Here is a 20,473-nt window from a genome sequence, read left to right on the forward strand (position 1 = left end):
GGGAAAGCAGTCTGTTTCACAGATGAGTGAAGATGAGTGAGGTGGCACACGGGGGCCTGTTCTACCCCAGGACAGGGAGGTTGCTGCTCCACAGAAGCCTGCAATGCCCGCTAGGGTTGCTGTTAGGCCTGTTGCACAGTGCGGACTTAGAGACAGGCAGCGGGGGAGAGAATGGCCTCCGTGTGGCCTGAGCTGGGCTTAGGGTGAAGACTAGACTTCTGCTTCCCAGCCACAAGCAGTCACCTGCACCTGGAAGGAAAGCTGCATGGTTCTTTGTAAATAATTGCCCTTCAAAGATGATGAAGCGCACGGCACAAAACCTCAAATTACTCGATTTTGAGGACAGCAGCAGGTTTCAGTTTAATGATATATTATTTAGCTTTACTATAGTAACAAACTGCTTACTACTACAACAACATTTATTTCTAGTTCACGTTACGATCGACTCTACAGGCCAGTTGCTTCAGCTCTGCTCCACGTGTCTTGCCATTCTGGTACCCAGGCTGATGGAAGAGCCCCTACCTGGGAAATATGTTCACGACAGAAGGAAAAGCACATGAACTTACCAACCTTCTGTCTGGACACGTCCACCCACATCCCTCTGCATCCCCTGGTGGGTGGAGTAGGTACTGCAAGACATCACAGGGCTGCAGGTGAGGCCACGTACTACCCTCTAGGGAGCAGGAGGCAAATGGCTATAGACAAACATACAACCTATGACAATGACTCAACTGCAAAGATTTTTAAGAGGCGCAAAATCCTAAAATCTGAACACTGAAGGGGAACAAGTCACAGTTCTCCCTACCATACAGGTCAGAAAAACTGGTCAACTTTTTAGGGGTTTTGGACCCATTTATAGGTCTTTACAGGTGCAGAAACAGGAACTGGCTTTCCTGACCCCATCTCACTCCAAGGGTCTACTGTCCCCATACAGCAAGCCTCTCTGCTCATGAAATACCTGCAGGCTGGAGTCTCTAAGCTTGAATGCCTTAAAATTACTCGCATGGTTTGAGAGAGCTTCTCTGAGGCTGCCAACACCACTAAGGTCCAGAACCATGGCACTGGATCCTGAGCCTGTGTCTACAGGTCAGTACTTCCTCAGGTCAGTTCCTGTGGTAATGGTAAGATGGTCCCTTCAGGGAATGGAGGCTGATGGTAACACAGCTCACAGTGACTCCAAGGATGCCATGACCAAGGTACAATTTTGTATCAACAGAGGAGAGTAGAGACCAGCTGGAACTTGGCACTGAGCAAAGACGATGTAGTTCAGGGAAGTCAGCAGCTCTTCCCCCACCATGATGCATGGAAGGACTGTCCCCAGGGTGGCAGAAATAAAGTGTTGGGTTCAGATGATTCCAGGCAGAGGAGAGTGAGGGATGAGATCCAGGGGCCTGGCTCAGTCACTTTACCTGATGCACCTTTTTCCCCCGGACGTAATTCTTACAAAAACCAGAGGCTCCTACACAGACCAAAAATGCTGGTATCAGGGCTTTTACAAAGTACCTGCAGTGAACACAACAGAAGAGAGGGGTTAATTGAATTGCAATCTTAATCACCCATGCACCTTCCCAACAACATTCAAGGTGAACCTTTGGGTGTGAGTCAACATTAAAATGCAAGTTTAGCACATTTATTCGTTTGGTTGTTTACATATCTGGCAAATTAGCACGACCCTCTCCCTCTTACAACCTAGCCAGAACCTTTGGACCAATCCTCTAGCATCATGCATGCCTGTGGCTAAACATCAAATAAGACTATAAGAGCAAACTTTCATTCATTCAAATTCATTCATTCACTCACTCAACAGTGTGTGCCCAGGGTAAGTTGGGCTCTGTGCTGAAATGAGATTAGAAAACAAGGGGTGCCTAGGTGGCTCAGTCAGTTGAGCGTCTGACTCTTGATTTCAGCTCAGGGCATCATCTCACAGTTTGTGGGATCGAGCCCCGCATCAGGCTCTGCACTAACAGCACAGAGCCTGCTTGGGATTCTCTCTCTCCCTGCCTGGCCTCATGCTCTCTGTCTCGAAATAGTCAAAAACAAAAACCATCCCGTGCTCAAGTCCTGAAGGGAGAGAGAGAAATAATTAATGACAGCAAGACAATCGCAGAAGCATTTGTGATTACAAATGCTGTAAAGATACAGCATTAGCCCAAAGGGCATGATGCCCTCTACAGGAAAGGGGAATCAGGAAAAGCTTCCTGGAAGATGCTGTGTCCATGTGTACTTTAATTTAGAAAAGGGGTAGTAGTGATGGGACATGGGGGAGCAAATGTCAGGAGGTGCAGGTCACCAGAGCATTTGCTGTTGTTGGGGCATAAAGCAAGCAGAGTGGGGCAGGTTAGAGAGGTGGGCAAGGCCTCGGCCTCCCAGACTGAGGGGTATTAGCATTACCCAATGTGCTTGGATCTGGACAGAGGGGTCTATATATTTTGGCTCACCCGGTTCGACGTCTGAAATTACCCAAAACCTATACTGGGTAGCCTCTTGCCTATGCCAATCATTTAAAAAGTAAACATTTCCAACAGCATTTACATTTTCTAAGAAGCATGAGATTGGCTTTCCTTTACAGATCTGCTTTGTTTAGCTTTTTTGGAGATGGGGAGAGAGCGGACCTCAGGCCTTTAAAGAAATGTGGTAATGGGCACCTGGGTAGCTCAGTCATTTAAGTATCCAACTCTACCTCAGCTCTGGTCTTGATCTCAGGGTCATGAGTTCAAGCCCTGCACTCCATGCTAAGTGTGAAGCCCATTTAAAGAAATTTGTGGTAGTAATTTGCTAATAATGGAAAAAAGGAATAGCTCAAAAATCGTCTATGGACTGGAAGAGAGATTTAACACGAAAAAACAAAAAACAAAAACAGCACTTGCCAAGAGAAGTCATATCATTATCTGAAGAAATCTTCACCTGCCAAGCCAAAGCAGAAACATCAAGACCAGCTAGATCCCCACTACTGAGTTAGTCACCACATTACCAATTCTTACCCAGTTTGCCTCTGAAATCTCTCTACAATCCACCCCTTACCTCCTGCCTCACCATCAAATAGTACATATGATCTGTACGCTACTCTGTTTTACCTAAACATCCCCTGTGGCTCCATGCACCATGATCAGGATAAAGTATGCTCTGGAACAGAGCATTCAAGGCCTTCATGCATGGCTCCAACCCAGCTTTCCAGCCTCTTTCTCAGCACACCCAACCACCCTCATGTCCAACACAGTGGGCTTCTTTAGCCTAAATCCAAGACATTTGCTTTGCTCAAAGCTTAGGGAAAAATAGTCCAAGAGTCAACTCTCAAATCTACCCAGGGGATTCTCTCATAGTCCAGAACACCCTAAAGCTGAACAAACAGAAGCCAAATCCAACTGGCTGCCACAGCTACTAAAAAAGACGCACTTACAACAAGACTGCCCTTTACAGTTTACAAAACTACTGTGACTCCTACTCTCTTGCTGGCTCTCAAGTACCTGAGACAAATGTAGGCAAGAATTATCAGCCCCAGTCTAAAGATGAGGAAACCTCCTCAGGGAGGAAGTATGTGCTTACAGCCCCACAGCTCGTAAATGATGGTGTCTTGACTTGAAGAACCAATGTTCTTTTCCATATAACAGTATCAGGGGACACGGGCACAATCAGGAAAAGAGCGCCAACCCTGCTGTTTTCAGGTACAAAAGCCAGGCAGTTTGTCCCTTCTCAGACCAGCACCATTCGCTTCTCCCAGTCTGAGGGTGTCCTGGCTGCGGTGTAATGAGCAGAGTCACACTGAAGACTATTTGGCCAATGACCTGAACCAGTCTCCATGGCTGCCATCTCAGTTTTATGTCCAGGGCAGTAGGGAAAGCAGTACAAGGCAATTAGTCAGCAGTGCAATGAGAACCTGGCTGTATCCCTGGGATGGTGCCTAAGTTCCTTCCCTGGTCTACTCAGCCTCATGAAGGTGGCTCACCTGGGGTGCTGCAGCACATGCAACAGGGTGCTCTTGAGAGGCACCCGGTAGAGTTCTGTCCCACCATCATCCTCAAAGTAGATCTGCAAGAAGAATAAAGGTGCAGGAATCAGACACAGAGGGCCTCAGCAGCACTAGACATGTTGAGGCCAAGTCTAGTGAAAAGCTAAAGAGAAGGCAACTGTTATTAGTTGAATGACTCTTCTGTAGAGTTGTGGAATGTAAAGCACTCAGTCTTTGCCCATAACACCGAGAAAGATATTATCGGATCCACTTTCTTCCAAAGACAGAACCAAGGATCAGGGGAGAAAAATGATTAACAACACTCAGCTAGTAAACAAAGAAACCAAGATTCAAGGCTAGGCCTGTGAGCCTTCGCTTCCCTAGCAATCAGTCCTAGACCTCTTAGATATGGGGGGAAAAAGGCACAGTAGCCCAAAGCAGGGGAACAGCCCGAGGAGGATGAGAAGGATGTCCACACGGGACGGCCCTGTGCAGGTGTCAAAGCCCACAGAGAGTGAGGAAGATGTCTGCATAGGAGGGCTGGCAGGGAGTGAGGGAGTGACGGGCTGGCTGGGAGCGAGCCCGGCCAGTGGAGGGCAAGCTTGCTGGGAGCCAGCCAGCCTAACCCAGGTGATAAGGGCTACCTTTTAGGACAGCTGTCCAAGATGAGGTGTCAGAGCCCATGTGGGATGAGAAGGGTGTCCTTGCTTGGGGACAACTGAGATGGGGTGTCACAATCAGAACTAATATATCAAACTAATTTCCTGATATTGGTGGTTGGTTGGGATTATGAAGGAAAATATCCTTGTCTGTAGGGAAATGATGCTTAAGTATTTAGGGGCAATGGGGCATCAGTTGGCATCTTACTCTCAAATGGTTAGAAGACAAAATCTTTGTACCCTAAGCTGTGATTTAAAAAAATAATGAGCCAAGACGGCAGAAGAACATGGAAGTTGTTTTGCATCTCGCATCCATGAAATACAGTCAGATCAACACTAAACCATCCTGTACACCTAGAAAACTGATTTTAGGATTAACACAACAATCTGCACAACCTGAACCACAGAACTCAGCAGGTACATGGCACAGAAAGGTTAACTGGGGGAGAGAGAAGCCATGGAGGACAGGGAGCTATTTTTGCTTGTGGTAAGAGGACGGAGACAGAGGGAGAGTATGGGAAAAGCACCTCCCACTCCCCACCCCCAGAAAAAGCAGCTGGAGAGAAAGTGGAAACAGCCGCAGGGACTGAACTAAAAAGAGAAAAAAGGAGGGGGTTTAAATTCCACTAAGACTCTATATAAACAGGGGGAGCACAGAGTCTCAAACTCCGCAGCTTGATACCTGACAGTGCTCTGGTGGGAAGGGCAAATCCCCAGAGGCAGAGTGAGGCCCAGGGGTCCTTGGGCCAGCAGACCCCGGAGAACAACCACATTTGCTGGTGCTGGAACAAAGTCGTTAAGGGTGAAGCCCGGATATGTATTGTGATTTTCCATAATCCCTGAAATGCTGCTGCTACATGATTGCGTGAACATTTTCTGGGGCGGGCTGGCACCCAGACGCAGTCTCTTGGCATTAGCAGCACCACAGTCCCATGAACATTCCTGGGGGCGGGCACCTGGCCCTTGCTCAGTGAAACCCTCTTGCAGTGGGGCAGAACAGGTCAAAGCCGCAGTCCCTCAGAAATAAGGGGTCAGGGAAAACAGCTGCATCTGAGATAAAACTCAGGAGGGAGGTGTTGCCTGGGGCTTGGTCATGGACAGTATAAAAGCAGGGAGTGGACAGTAGCCAATGACAAAGGTCAGGTGCACAACTGATGATTGGGGAGAACAGAGTTCCGATACTAGAGACAGGGTACCTGGGATATGCCTTTCACCCCTCCCACATATGCACATACCTACAAGCACCACAACAATCCACCCCAGTAAGCTAAACAGCGACATCTAGTGGGGAACAGAACCATTACCCTAAGCCCCGCCCAACTGGGCCAACCTTACTCTTCAGGAACACTACAAGTGTCTCTGCCTGCTTAGTTTATGGACTATAAATTGCTTCATAGTTTGACTTCTAGGGGAAAATGATGTAATTTCAATAGTATTTCAGTCTGTTCACTGGTCCATCTATTCAATTTTCTTTTTTCCTCTTTTCGTTTCTTTTTCTTGAATACAGAAAGAGAAAAAATTTATTCTTTTCAATTTTTATTGAAAATATTTTAATTTTTTTCTACTATATTTTTTACATTTTTGTAAATTTTTCAAATTCTATTTTACTTATTTCATTTTTTTCTATTTCACTGTATTCATTTTTTTCTAATTTTCAAACGTTTTCCTTTTTTTTCTTTTCTTTTTCCCCTTTTTCCCCTTTTTTCTGTAATCTATCTTTCAACAACCAGACTGAAACACACCTAGGATCTAGCATCATTTATTTGAATTTGTGTGTGTGTGTTGTTTTTAATTTTTTAATTATAATTTTTTTGACCTTATTAATTCCTTTTCTGCCATCAAAATGACAAAAAGAAGGAATTCACCCCAAAAGAAAGAGGAGGAAGAAACGACAGCCAGGGACTTAACACAGATACAAGCAAGATGTCTGAACCAGAATTTAGAATCACGATAATAAGAATGCTAGGGGTCGAAAATAGATTAGAATCCCTTTCTGGGGTGATAAAAGAAATAAAAGCCAGTCAGGATGAAATAAAAAATGTTGTAACTGAGCTGCAATCTCAACTCGATGCCACGGTGGCAAGGATGGATGAGGCAGAGCAGTGAATTAGTGATACAGAGAACAAATTTATGGACAATGAAGCAGAAAAAAAGTGGGAGACTAAGGCAAAAGTGCATGATTTAAGAATTAGAGAAATCAGTGACTCATTAAAAAGGAACAACATCACAATCATAGGGCTCCCAGAAGAGGAAGAGAGAGAAATAGGGGTAGAAGGGTTATGTGAGCAAATCATAGCACTAAACTTCCTTAACATGGGGAAAGACACAGACATCAAAATCCAGGAAGCACAGAGGACTCCCATTAGATTCAACAAAAACCAACCATCAACTGGCATATCACAGTCAAATTCACAAAATACTCAGGCAAGAGAAGAATCATGAAAGCAGCAAGGAAAAAACAGTCCTTAACCTACAAGGGAAGACAGATCAGGTTTGCAACAGACCTATCCAGAGAAACTTGGCAGTCCAGAAAGGAGTGGCAGGATATATTCAAGGTGCTGAATCAGAAAAATATGCAGCCAAGAACTCTTTATCCACCGAGGCTGTCATTCCAAATAGAAGGAGAGATTAAAAGTTTCCCAAACAAAAATTAAATGAGTTTATGACCACTAAACCAGCCCTGCAAGAAATTTTAAGGGGAGCTCTCTGAGGGGAGAAAAGATGGGTGGGGTGGGGGGGAGACCAAAAGCAACAAAGACTAGAAGGGACCAGAGAACATCACCAGAAACTCCGAACTCTACAAGAAACATAATGGCAATAAATTCATACCTTTCAGTACTCACTCTAAATGTCAATGGACCTGTCTCCCTTCTCCACCAGGAAAAAATAAAATAAAATAAAATAAAATGTCAATGGACTAAATGCTCCAATCAAAAGACATAGGCTAAAAGAATGGATAAGAAAACAAGAACCAAAAAAAAAAAAAAAAAAAAAAAAAAGAAAACAAGAACCATCTATATGCTGTTTACAAGAGACCCACTTTAGACCTAAAGGCACCTTCAGATTGAAAGTAAAGGGATGGAGAACCATCTATCATGCTAATGGTCGACAAAAGAAGTACCCATACATACATCAGACGATCTACACTTTAAAAAAAAGACTGTAACAAGAGATGAAGAAGGGCATTCTATCATAATTAAGGGTTCTTCCACCAAAAAGACCCAACAATTGTAAACATTTGTGCCAAATGTAGAAGCACCCAAATATATAAATCAATCACAAACATAAACGCACTGATAATAATACCACAATAGTGGGGGACTTCAACACCCCACCTACAGCAGTAGATCATCTAAACAGAAAATCAACAAGGAAACAATGTCATTGAATGACACACTGGACCAGATGGACTTAACAGATATATTCAGAATATTTTATCGTAAAGCAGTGGACTACACATTCTTCTCCAGTGCACATTGAATTCTCCAGAATGGATCACATTCTGGGACACAAATCAGCCCTCAACAAGTACAAAAAGACTGAGATCATACCGTGCACATTTTTAGACCACAACGCTGTGAAACTCGAAATCAACCACAAGAAAAAATTTGGAAAGATAACAAATACTTGGAGACTAAAGAACATCCTACTAAAGAATGAATGGGCTAACCAAGAAGTTAAAGAGGAAATTAAAAAGTACATGGAAACCAATGAAAATGAAAACACCACAGCCCAAAACCTCTGGGATGCAACAATGGCAGTCATATGAGGGAAGTGTATAGCAATCCAGGCCTTCCTAGAGAAGGAAGAAAGGTCTCAGATACACAACCTAACCTTACACCTTAAAGAGCTAGAAAAAGAACAGCAAATAAAACCCAAAGCCAGCAGAAGACAGGAAATAATAAAGATTAGAGCAGAAATTAATGCTATCGAAACCCAAAACAGAACTGATCAATGAAACCAGAAGCTGTTTCTTTGAAAGAATTAACAAAACTGATAAACCACTAGCCCGTCTGATCAAAGAGAAAAAGGCCCCAAATAAATAAAATCAAGAATGAAAGAGGAGAGATCATAACCAACACAGGAGAGATAAAAACAATAATAAGAGAATATTATGAGCAATTATATGCCAATAAAATGGGCAATCTGGAAGAAATGGACAAATTCCCAGAAACATATACACTACCAAAACTGAAACAGGAAGAAATAGAAAATCTGAACAGACCCATAACCAGTAAAGAAATTAAACTAGTAATCAAAAATCACCCAAAAAGCAAGTCCAGGGCCAGATGGCTTTTCAGGGGTATTCTACCAAACATTTAAGGAAGAGTTAACACCTGTTCTCTTGAAGCTGCTCCAAAAAACAGAAATGGAAGGAAAATTTCCAAACTCTTTCTATGAAGCCAACATTACCTTGATTCCAAAACCAGACAAAGACCCCACTAAAAAGGAGAACTATAAACCAATTTCCCTGATGAACATGGATGCAAAAATCGTCAACAAGATATTAGCCAATTGGATCCAACAATACATTAAAAAAATTATTCACCACGACCAAGTGGGATTTATACCTGGGATGTAGCGCTGGTTCAATATCCACAAAACAATCAATGTGACTCATCACATCAATAAAAGAAAGGACAAGAACCACATGATCCTCTCAATAGATGCAGAAAAAGCATTTGACAAAATACAGCATTCTTTCTTAATTAAAATCCCTCAAGGGGCGCCTGGGTGGCGCAGTCGGTTAAGCGTCCGACTTCAGCCAGGTCACGATCTCGCGGTCCGTGAGTTCGAGCCCCGCGTCAGGCTCTGGGCTGATGGCTCAGAGCCTGGAGCCTGTTTCCGATTCTGTGTCTCCCTCTCTCTCTGCCCCTCCCCCGTTCATGCTCTGTCTCTCTCTGTCCCAAAGATAAATAAACGTTGAAAAAAAAAAAAATTAAAAAAAAAAAATCCCTCAAGAAAGCAGGGATAGAAGGATCATACCTCGAGATCATAAAAGCCATAATATGAGAGACCCAACACCAATATCATCCTCAGTGGGGAAAAACAGAGCTTTCCCCCTGAGATCAGGAACAAGACAGGGATATCCAATCTTGCCACTGTTATTCAACATAGTATCAGAAGTCTTAGCCTCAGCAATCAGACAACACAAAGAAATAAAAGGCATCCAAATTGGCCAGGAGGAGGTCAAATTTTCACTCTTCGCAGATGACATGACACTCTATATGGAAATCCCAAAAGATTCCACCAAAAAAACTGCTACAACTGATTCATGAATTCAACAAAGTTGCAGGCTATAAAATCAATGCATAGAAATGGGTTGCATTTCTATACACCAACAATGAAGCAACAGAAAGAGAAATCAAGGAATCAATCCCGTTTACAATTGCACCAAAACCCATAAAATACCTAGGAATAAATCTAACACCAAAGAGGTAAAAAATCTATACGCTGAAAACTATAGAAAGCTTATGAAAGAAATTGAAGAAGACATAAAAAAATGGAAAAATATTCCATGTTCCTGGATAGGAAGAACAAATATGTTAAAATGTCAATACCCAAAGCAATCTACATATTCAATGCAATACCTACCAAAATAATACCAGCATTCTTCACAGAGCTAGGACAAACAATCCTAAAATTTGTATGGAACCAGAAAATACCCCGAACAGCCAAAGCAATCTTGAAAAAGAAAACTAAAGCAGGAGGCATCACAATCCTGGACTTCAAGCTGTATTACAAAGCTGTAATCATCAAGATAGTACGGTACTGGCACAAAAACAGACACACAGATCAATGGAATAGAGAATCCAGAAATGGACCCACAAATGTATGGCCAACTAATCTTTGACCAAGCAGGAAAGAAAATCCAATGGAATAATGACAGTCTCTTCAGCAAGTGGTGCTGGGAGAACTGGACAGTGACATGCAGAAAAATGAATCTGGACCACTTTCTCACAACGTACACAAAAATAAACTCAAAATGGATCAAGGACCTAAATATAAGACAGGAAGCCATAAAAATACTCAAGGAGAAAGCAGGCAAAAACTTCTTTGACCTTGGCCACAGCAACTTCTTACTCAACACGTCTCCGGAGGCAAGGGAAACAAAAGCAAAAATGAACTATTGGCACCTCATCAAAATAAAAAGCTTCTGCACAGCGAAGCAAACAATCAGCAAAACTAAAAGGCAACCAACAGAATGGGAGAAGATATTTGCAAATGACATATCAGATAAAGGGTTAGTATCCAAAATCTATAAAGAACTTATCAAACTCAACACCCAAAAAACAAATAATCCAATGAAGAAATGGGCAAGAGACATGAATAGACACTTCTCCAAAGATGACATCCAGATGGCCAATCGACATATGAAAAAATGCTCCACATCACTCATCATCAGGGAAATACAAATCAAAACCACAATGAGATACTACCTCACACCTGTCAGAATGGCTAACATTAACAACTCAGGCAACAACAGATGTCGGAGAGGATGCAGAGAGAGAGGATCTCTTTTGCACTGCTGGTGGGAATGCAAACTGGTGCAGCTACTCTGGAAAACAATATGGAGGTTCCTCAAAAAAATTAAAAATAGAACTAGGCTACGACCCAGCAATCGCACTACAAGGTATTTATCCAAGGGCTACAGGTATGCTGTTTTGAAGGGACACATGCACCCCTTTACATGTGCACCCTTTATATTAGTTGGCCAATGTTTATAGCAGCACTATCAACAATAGCCAAAGTATGGAAAGAGCCCAAATGTCCATCGATGGATGAATGGATAAAGTGTGTGGTGTGTGTGTGTGTGTGTGTGTGTGTATGGAGTACCCTGGCAGTATTACTCGGCAATCAAAAAGAATGAAATCTTGCCATTTGCAACTATGTGGATGGAACTAGAGAGGATTATGCTAAGTGAAATTAGCGAGTCAGAGAAAGACAAATATCATATGACTTCACTCATATGAGGACTTTAAGAGACAAAACAGATGAACATAAGGGAAGGGAAACAAAAATAATATAAAAACAGGGAGGGGGACAAAACAGAAGAGACTCATAAATATGGAGAACTGAGGGTTGTTGGAGGGGTTGTCGGAGGGGGGATGGGCTAAATGGGTAAGGGGCATTAAGGAATCTACTCCAGAAATCATTGTTGCACTATATGCTAGCTAACTTGGATGTAAATTAAAAAAATAAAAAATACACATATACACATATACACACTCAAAAAATAATAAAAAAATAAAACAAAAAATAATAATAAAAAGGTCTCAACAATGGAGTATTATTCAGCCTTAAAAAGGAAAGAAATTCTGACACAGGGTACAATATGGATGAACCCTGAAGACATTATGCTAATGAAATAAGCCAGACACAAAAAGACAAATAGTGTATGGTTCTACTTCTAGAAGGTTCCTAGAGTAGTCACATTCATAGAAAGAGAAAGTAGAATGGTGGTTGCCAGGGGCTGGAGGAGAAAATAGTTACTGTTTAACAGGTCCAGTGTTTCAGTTTGGGATGATGAAATGAAGACAGATGGTGGGGATGGTTGCACAACCATGTAAATTAAATGTACTTCATGCTACGAAAGTATGCATTGGTTCAAATAACGAATTTTATGTTCTGTATAATTTGACACAATTTTTTCTAAAGGCAGTAAAAACCTACCCCACCCTCCCAAAATCCCATATAGGAACAAGGTAAAACATGTCTTACCTCTAAATTATTAGGGCAGTATTTTTGCTCTAAGTCCCAAGAGGGTGTTTCACCAAACATCACCATCAGATGATCAATAAACCTAAGGATATAACATGTACTTTCTGGGTATCAGTAACTCATGATCTATTTTCCTACATCACAGGCCCTGGACACCCATACACAGAGGTATCAAAAATGTATAAAACATGAAATGCAGGCCCAAGCCATTCTGATCCAAAGCCATCTGGCTTAAGCCAAAATGTGTATGTGTATCACTCGTCCTTTTTTTTTTCCCCCAAGTTTATTCATTCATTTTTGAGAAAAAACGAGTACGTGAAGGAGGGAAAGAGAAAGTGGGAGAGAGAGAATCCCAAGCAGACTCCATGCTGTCAGCACGGAGCCTGACTTGGGGCTTGAACCCACGAACCAACCGTAAGATTATGATCTGAACCGAAATCAAGAGTTGGCCACTTAACCAACTAAGCCACCCAGGCAGCCCTCACTTATCCTATTATATGACAGTAATTTTCTTTAAACTAACTCAGGCTTAACAACATACCTTACATTTAGCTGCATTCTAAGCATTAACCCTATGAAATCACATGTTAAAACTGCCAGTTATATTTTTCCTAATACACACTTCAGTTACCATGCATATACTATCTACAATGACTTCCTATCTCACCAGAGATATGTATTAGGGCTTGGCAAACTCTTCTGTGGTGCTCTGCTTGTTAGCCCAGTCCAGACAACAGTGCGACCTGTGTCTGTCACTACAAAGCTAGTTATAGTTAGTGAAGGGAGAAATGAGCTCCAGGATAGAGGGATTATGACAAACCAGACTGTTAACCCTCTAAACTATACTCGGACCTCCTCAACCAAAAATTTCCTCTGCCAAGACAGCAGGAAAAGAGCACGCAAGCAAGAACAAAGGGCTCTTGGGCAAGTAAATACCTGGAGTCCTCGTGAAAAGCAGCGATGAAGTCCGACTGGGTGTGCTCTGGGTACAGAAAGAGCACGGGCCAGCTTAACCTGCCCTGCTCATCTACACTCAGCCTGGCTCCATAGCGGTTCTCCGAGCTGAGCCGATCCAGGGAAAGCTCACCTAGATCTTCTGAGTCTGAATCTTCATCCTCACTGGCAGCTTCAGAGACTAGCTTGATGTTCCTAGCCTGGATTAAAAACATAAAAACACACACACAAACCTTATCGTGTGGAAGGATCCAAGACCATTTCAATAACAGGGAAACCATCAAACTGTGAGCTTACTGAGGGCCAGCTCTACACAGGATTCATCTTCATTACCCCTGAGGCTTGGCACAGCAGGGAGAACTCACCTTGACCAGGTGCTGGACCACATGCTGGACCCTGTGTCACAGAGACAAGCTAGATATGGTTCCTGCCCTCAAGACCCTGCTCATGGTCTAGTGGGCACAGAGCTATGGAAATAAGTACAATATAAGGTAAGAAGTGGAGTTGCAGAAATGCAGACCATCAATAATTAATTTAGCCTGGGGGCTGGAGATGACTGGGGTATGCTGGGTCCTGAGCAATGACTATGAAAGGCAGAGAAGTTGGGCAGGGGCTGCGGGAAGGATAGGTCATTCCACCCCAAGGAACAGCATATGTAAAGGCACAGAAAAGATCAAGAGCGGGCATATACAAAAATGGTAAGTGTGTTGGTTTAGCTAGGACATAGAATACTAAAAATAATGCACACTGACTTAATCTTGGCTGTCTCGTGGAAATAAAGATAAATCAAAGGTCTGAACAGAAGAGTTGCCTCTTTATGTATGTGTGTGGAGGCTAGCACACACAGGGAAAGTTACATGCGATCCAAGGTACTTTTAGTATCTCCTACATCAGGGGTTGGCAAACTTTTCCTTAAAGGATCAGACAGAAATATTTTAGGCTTTCTGAGCCAAATGGTCTCTGTTGAAATTAACTATTCAACTCTGCCACTGTAGTGTGAAAACAGCCATATGTGACACATAAACAAATAGGCAGGGATGTGATCCACTGGCTGCAGTCTGCTGACCCCAGTTTTAAACCATTGGTAAAATATGGTTCTGTGTATACAACTGTTAGAGCAATTCTTATGAACACTGAAGCTTAAGATGCAGGGTCAGACTAAAGGAGAGAGTCGAAATCAGGTCTGTATACAAATGTCTGGGCATTGCAATATTCTACATTGTATTTTAGAATATGACCACATCCCTCACTATGGATGATTAGCTGGAGAATCTAGAGTATTACATTCTGTTAACAGGTATTAGCAGATTGCTTGTTGTGGGGGAGGGACTAGTGGAGTGCATCTTAGTATGAGGGTCTCAAAGTCAGTAAGTAACTTTTTTTTTTTTTAACATTTATTTATTTTTGAGAGACAGAGAGAGACAGAGCATGAGTAGGGGAGGGGCAGAGAGAGAGGGAGACACAGAATTCGAAGCAGGCTCCAGGCTCTGAGCTGTCAGCACAGAGCCCGACGTGGGGCTCGAACTCACGAACCACGAGATCATGACCTGAGCCAAAGTTGGACGCTCAACAGACTGAGCCACCCAGGCACCCCAAGTAAGTAACTTTAATGGTGCATAATTTAACTCAACAAAAAATGAAACCAAGGGCCTACTCCACAATCTCATGGCGGGTATCCTCTCCCTTGTGAAGACCAAGCAAGCCAAACCTCTACAGGTGCCTTGCTAGGTATCCAGGTGAAAACACGGTTTGGCTCAGACTACATCCATTTAAAATGCAGGGAAGAAAGGACAGGGTCAAATCTTTTTGTTATAAAGGAGCAGCTTCCTAAAAATTCAGACTCTCTCAGGATGCAATGGATCAGAGCAAGGACCTGGCTCTGATACACATCAGCTGTGCAAGGTTTCTTCACCTCTGAGACAAGATCATCTAGCAAAGCAGCAGATGGAAGATCTATCTCAAAAGGCTACTGTGAAGATTAAATACTGCTTAACCCATAGCAACTATTCAGTGTAGGTTACCTGAGATCAACACACGTACACAAGCAGGAGAGCTGACTGACCTCGGGGGATGGGACTCCAGAGCCCCTTCACCACACTGCTTCACCAAAGCAGAAAGAAAATGAACAAATTCAGGTAAAGCATCCCAAGAAAGGTTCCCAATAAGCTTGAGGATCAGTGGATTTAGCAAGACCATACGGGCCTGACGTTTGAGCACTCACCTTGACGGCCTGGAGTAAAGCCTTATTATGATTCTGCTCCTTCTTTTCTTTCATCTTTGCTTTTCTTATATCCCTCTGTTCAGTTCTCTAAAAATGAAATTGAGATCCATCATCTTAGGGAACTTGCTTCCTCTTCTGTTACCCCAGCCTGCTTCTTAATTATGATCTTTGGTATGCATCCAACCCAGGCTCCTGTGTCAAGCAATACCAGCGGCCTGATTCAGTTCAATAAACATTTCACAAGCACACATCTGGGGTGCCTGGCTGGCTCAGTTAAGCATCTGACTCCTGGATTTCAGCTCAGGTCATATCTCACAGTTCATGAGTTCGAGCGCCACACTGGGCTCTGTACTGATAGTGTGGAGCCTGCTTAGGATTCTCTCTCTCCCTCTCTAAATTAATTAATTAGCTAATTAATTAAACAAACTTTAAAAGCACATGTCTGGGTGCTTAGAATTCTTTAAAAATGTGAAAACATCCTTAGTTCACAGAATGTATAAGAACAGGCCAAAGGCTGGATTTGGCTAGTTTGCTGACCTCTGACCTAAAATATAGTACCACCCATACCTCAGCCTCCCCACAAAAGCCCCACAAAGGCTAACAATGGCTGGTAACTCTTGTCCATTCCTTCTCCAATCCAGTCTGCCAACAGAGCTGCAAAACTCCTTTCTGCTGTTAGGAAGTTTGGATACACTATCCAGAGTACCCCACCCCACTGATACCACTAAAAACTATGTCCAATTCAGTGCCTTTACAGTTGAGCTACACCCAATCACAGTGTCTGGTCCACATCAGAGAATGATTAAGGATGATGTAGACTCTGTCCCCTGTTGTTTTTACTCTGATTTACAGGAATACAATGGAGTGTTGTGGCACATGTACATGTACAAGTATTTATTTTAATATTTGTTTCAAATTCTTTGGGTATATGCCTAGTAATACAAATGCTGGTTCATATGTTAATTTTGTGGTTAATTTTCTGAGGAACTGCCAAGCGGTTTTCCATAGTGGCTGTCATTTTACATTCTCACCAGCAACACACAAAGGTTTCAGTTTCTCCTCATACTTCTCAACATTTATTTTCCTTAAAAAAAAAATCATGGGGCGCCTGGGTGGCTCAGTCGGTTGAGCGTCCGACTTCAGCTCAGGTCACGATCTCATGTTCCGTGAGTTCGAACCCTGCGTCGGGCTCTGTGCTGACGGCTCAGAGCCTGGAGCCTGCTTCGGATTCTGTGTCTCCCTCTCTCTCTGCCCCTCCCCGTTCATGCTCTGTCTCTCTCTCTGTCTCAAAAATAAATAAAAAAGTTAAAAAAAAAAATTAAAAAAAAAATCATAACCAGGGGTACCTGGGTGGCTCAGTCAGTTAAGTGTCTGACTTCAGCTCAGGTCATGATCTTGTAGTTCATGAGTTTGAGTCTCACACTGGGCTCCACACTGACAGTGTGGAGCCTGCTTAGGATTCTCTCCCTCTCTCCCTCTTCCCTTCTCCCATTTGTGCTCTCTCTCAAAATTGATTAACTAATTAAAAAATGATAACCATCCCAGTGTGAAATAGAATCTCATTGTGGTTTTGATTTACATTTGCCTAATGATTAACAATGTTAAACATCTTTCATATGCTTTTTGGCCATTACGTACCCTCTTTGGAGAAATGTCTGTTCAGATCCTTTGCCCATTTAAAAAGTTGGATTGTCTTTTAATTGTTGAGATGTTAAGAGTTCCTTATATATTCCAGATAATGTCCCTTAACAGGAGGCGCTTGGGTGACTCAGTTGGTTAAGGATCCAAATCTTCATTTCAGCTCAGGTCATGATCTCATGGTTCATAAGTTTGAGACCACATCGGACTCTGTGCTGACAGTGTGGAGGCTGCTTGGGATTCTCTCTCTCCCCCTCTTTCTCTGTCCTTCCCCTGCTCGCTCTCTCTCTCAAAAATAAAACAGATAAAACTTAAAAAAAAAAAAAAACAACCCTTAACAGATACATGATTTTCAAATATTCTCCCATTGTGTGGGCTGTCTTTTCACTTTCTCAATGGTAGCCTCTGAAGCACAATAGTTTTTACCTTTGATGACGTCCAGTTTATCTATTTTGTTGTTTCTTGTGCTTTTTGTGTCATATCTAAGAAACCATTGCCTAATCCAAGGTCATGAAGATTAATGCCAACATTTTAAGAGTTCTATAGCTTTGGGGTGCCTGGGTGGCTCAGTTGGTTAAGTGTCTGACTCCTGATTTCAGCTAGGTTGTGATCTCTCAGTTCATGAGACTGAGCCCCACATCAGGCTCAGTGCTAACAGCTCCAAGCCTCCTTGAGATTCTCTCCCACCTCCCTGTCCCCCACCTCCCATCCCTTCCCCATGCCCTCTCTAAAAAAAAAAAAAAAAAAAAAAAGAGTTTTGTAGCTTTGCTCTTCCATTTAGGTCTTTGATCCATGTTGCATACGAAATGAGGTAGGAGTCCAAATTCATGCTTTGCATGGGGATATACAGTTGTTCCAGCATCGTTTATTGACAAGACTGTTCCTTCCCCATTGAATAGTTCAGGTACCCTTGATGAACATTAACTGTCCATGAATGTGAGGGTTTACTTCTGAGCTCTCAATTCTGTTACACCTATAGGTCTGTCCTTCTGCCAGTACCATAATGTCTTGATTACTACAGTAGTAAGATTGAAATTTTAGTAAGATTTGAAATTGGGAAGTGTCAGTGCTCTAACTTAATGCTTTTTAGGATTGTTTTTGGCTATTCTGGGTACCCCGAATTTACATATGAATATCAGAATCAGTCTGTCAATATTCTGCAAAGCAGCCAGTTAGAAATTTGATACACACTGGGTTGAATCTATACACCAATTTGGGGAGCACTGTCGTCTTAACAATATTAAGATGATTCAGGGGCGCCTGGGTGTCTCAGTCGGTTAAGCATCTGACTGCCGCTCAGGTCATGATCTCACGGTTAGTTGGGTTTGAGCCCCACATCAGGCTCTGCGCCTACAGCTCAGAGCCTGGAGCCTGCTTCGGGTTCTGTGTCTCCCTCTCTCTCTGTCCCTCCCACTCTCACACTCTTCTCTCTCAAAAATAAACAAAAAAATTTAAAAAAGAAAAGATCTGATTTATGAATATCTTCCTATTTTCTTATATTTAATTTCTTTAAACAATGTTTTATATTTTCGGATTATAAGTTTTATGCTACTTTATTTATTCCTAAATATTTTATTCTTTCTGATGCTATTATAGATGGAATTGTTTTCTTAATTTCATATTTGGAATGTTCACCAACAGCTTGCTAAACTAATTTATTAGTTCCAATAGATTTTTAGTGGATTCCTTAGGATTTTTTATATATAAGATTGTATCATTTGTAAATCAAGAGTGTTCCTTCTTTTTTGAAGGATAGGTTTGCTGGATATAGAGTTCTTAGTTGACAGTCTTTCTTTCAGCACTTTGAATGACAATCCATGGAACCCTTTGGCTTCCGTGGCTTCTGATGAGAAATCAGCTGTTACTTTTATTGAGGCTCTCTTATACATGAAGAGTCACTTCTCCCTTGATGCTTTTAACATTCTTGTGTTTGATTTTCAACAGTTTGATTATGCTATGTCCAGGTACAGATTTCTTTAAGTTGATCCTACTTGGAGTTTGTTAAGCTTCTTAGAAGGGTAGATAACTGCTTTTTATCAAATCTGGGAAGTTTTGGCTTTATCTCTTCAAGTATTCTTTTGTCTCTTTTTCTTTCTCCTGTCCTGGGACTCCCACGTCTATGATGATATACTTGATGGCATCCAACACGCCACTCAGTCTCTCTTCATGTTTCTTTATTCTTCTTTCTGTTCCTCACGCTGGGTGATCACAACTGACCTATCTTCACAGTTCTGCTGTTAAGCCCTTTAGTGAACTTTTCATTTCAGTTATACTTTTCAACTACAGAATTTCTATTTGATTCTTTTTTTAAATTTTTTTTTTTCAACGTTTATTTATTTTTGGGACAGAGAGAGACAGAGCATGAATGGGGGAGGGGCAGAGAGAGAGGGAGACACAGAATCGGAAACAGGCTCCAGGCTCCAAGCCATCAGCCCAGAGCCCGACGCGGGGCTCGAACTCACGGACCGCGAGATCGTGACCTGGCTGAAGTCGGACGCTTAACCGACTGCGCCACCCAGGCGCCCCATCTATTTGATCCTTTTTTATAATTTATTGATAGTCTCTATTTGGTAAGACATTGTTCTCATTTTTTTTTTTTTTTAATTCTTTAGTTCTTTCTTTTGTTCTAGAACATACTGGAAAGAGCTGGTTTAAAGTCTTTATAAGTCTCATGTCTGGGCTTCCTCAGGGACATTTTCTATTGATTTTTTTCCTGTGTATGGATCATACTTTCTTATTTCTTTGCATGTCTTGTAATTTTGTATTGAAAACCAGACATTTAAAATAATACAATATGGCAACTCTGGAAATTGCATTCTCCTCTCTCTTTCCCCTCCAGTTTTTGATATTGCTTCTCCTATTGTTTTAATTACTTTCCTGAACTAATTCTATAAAGCGTGTATTCTGTTTTATGTGACATGAAAGTCCCTGAATAGTTAGTTTAGTGGTCAGCCAATGATTGGACAGATTTCCCTAAACGCCTGAAGGCAAAAAGTCTCCCACTCTTTGCTGGAGGCCTCTCTGTGCATATTGTGGCACACCTTCAACACTCACCCACTGTTTACAATGCAGCCTTAGCCTTCCCTTACAGCTTTCACAGAGCCTCCAAGTCAGCCAGAGGTAAAAGCTAAGGGCCTTCTTAGATCTTTCCTGAGCACATGCATAGCCCTGGACACACATGTCACCTTGCAGATCTTCAGGAATATGTTGGAGCTTTCAAAGCCCCTGCAGAATCTCATTTCCCAGCTTTTCCTTTTAAGTATTCTGGTAAGCCTACTGTTTGCCCTGTTATGCACTATCTCAGGCAGTGGCAATCTTAACTAATTCCTTCTA

The 20,473-nt window shown here is 42.2% G+C and overlaps 1 protein-coding gene across 1 annotated transcript in view; it reads right to left on the reverse strand.

The window, feature by feature from the left end:
* Positions 1 to 334: 334 nt before the first annotated feature.
* The window catches only part of TTC4 (tetratricopeptide repeat domain 4), a 31,823-nt gene continuing 11,684 nt past the window's right edge, over positions 335 to 20,473 (reverse strand). The window contains exons 6-10 of the mRNA XM_047084646.1: positions 15,503 to 15,589; positions 13,264 to 13,481; positions 12,328 to 12,409; positions 3,944 to 4,026; positions 335 to 1,503 (exon numbers count right to left, since the gene is read on the reverse strand). Coding sequence (XP_046940602.1) covers positions 1,401 to 1,503; positions 3,944 to 4,026; positions 12,328 to 12,409; positions 13,264 to 13,481; positions 15,503 to 15,589 — 573 coding nt within the window. The 3' untranslated portion in view covers positions 335 to 1,400. The remainder of the gene's footprint in view (positions 1,504 to 3,943; positions 4,027 to 12,327; positions 12,410 to 13,263; positions 13,482 to 15,502; positions 15,590 to 20,473) is intronic.

This window comes from Lynx rufus, unplaced genomic scaffold (assembly GCF_022079265.1).
Source record: "Lynx rufus isolate CCGP_SWC_20201006 ecotype Redwood Valley unplaced genomic scaffold, mLynRuf1.p SCAF_2, whole genome shotgun sequence".
In the NCBI taxonomy this organism is placed as follows: domain Eukaryota; kingdom Metazoa; phylum Chordata; class Mammalia; order Carnivora; family Felidae; genus Lynx; species Lynx rufus.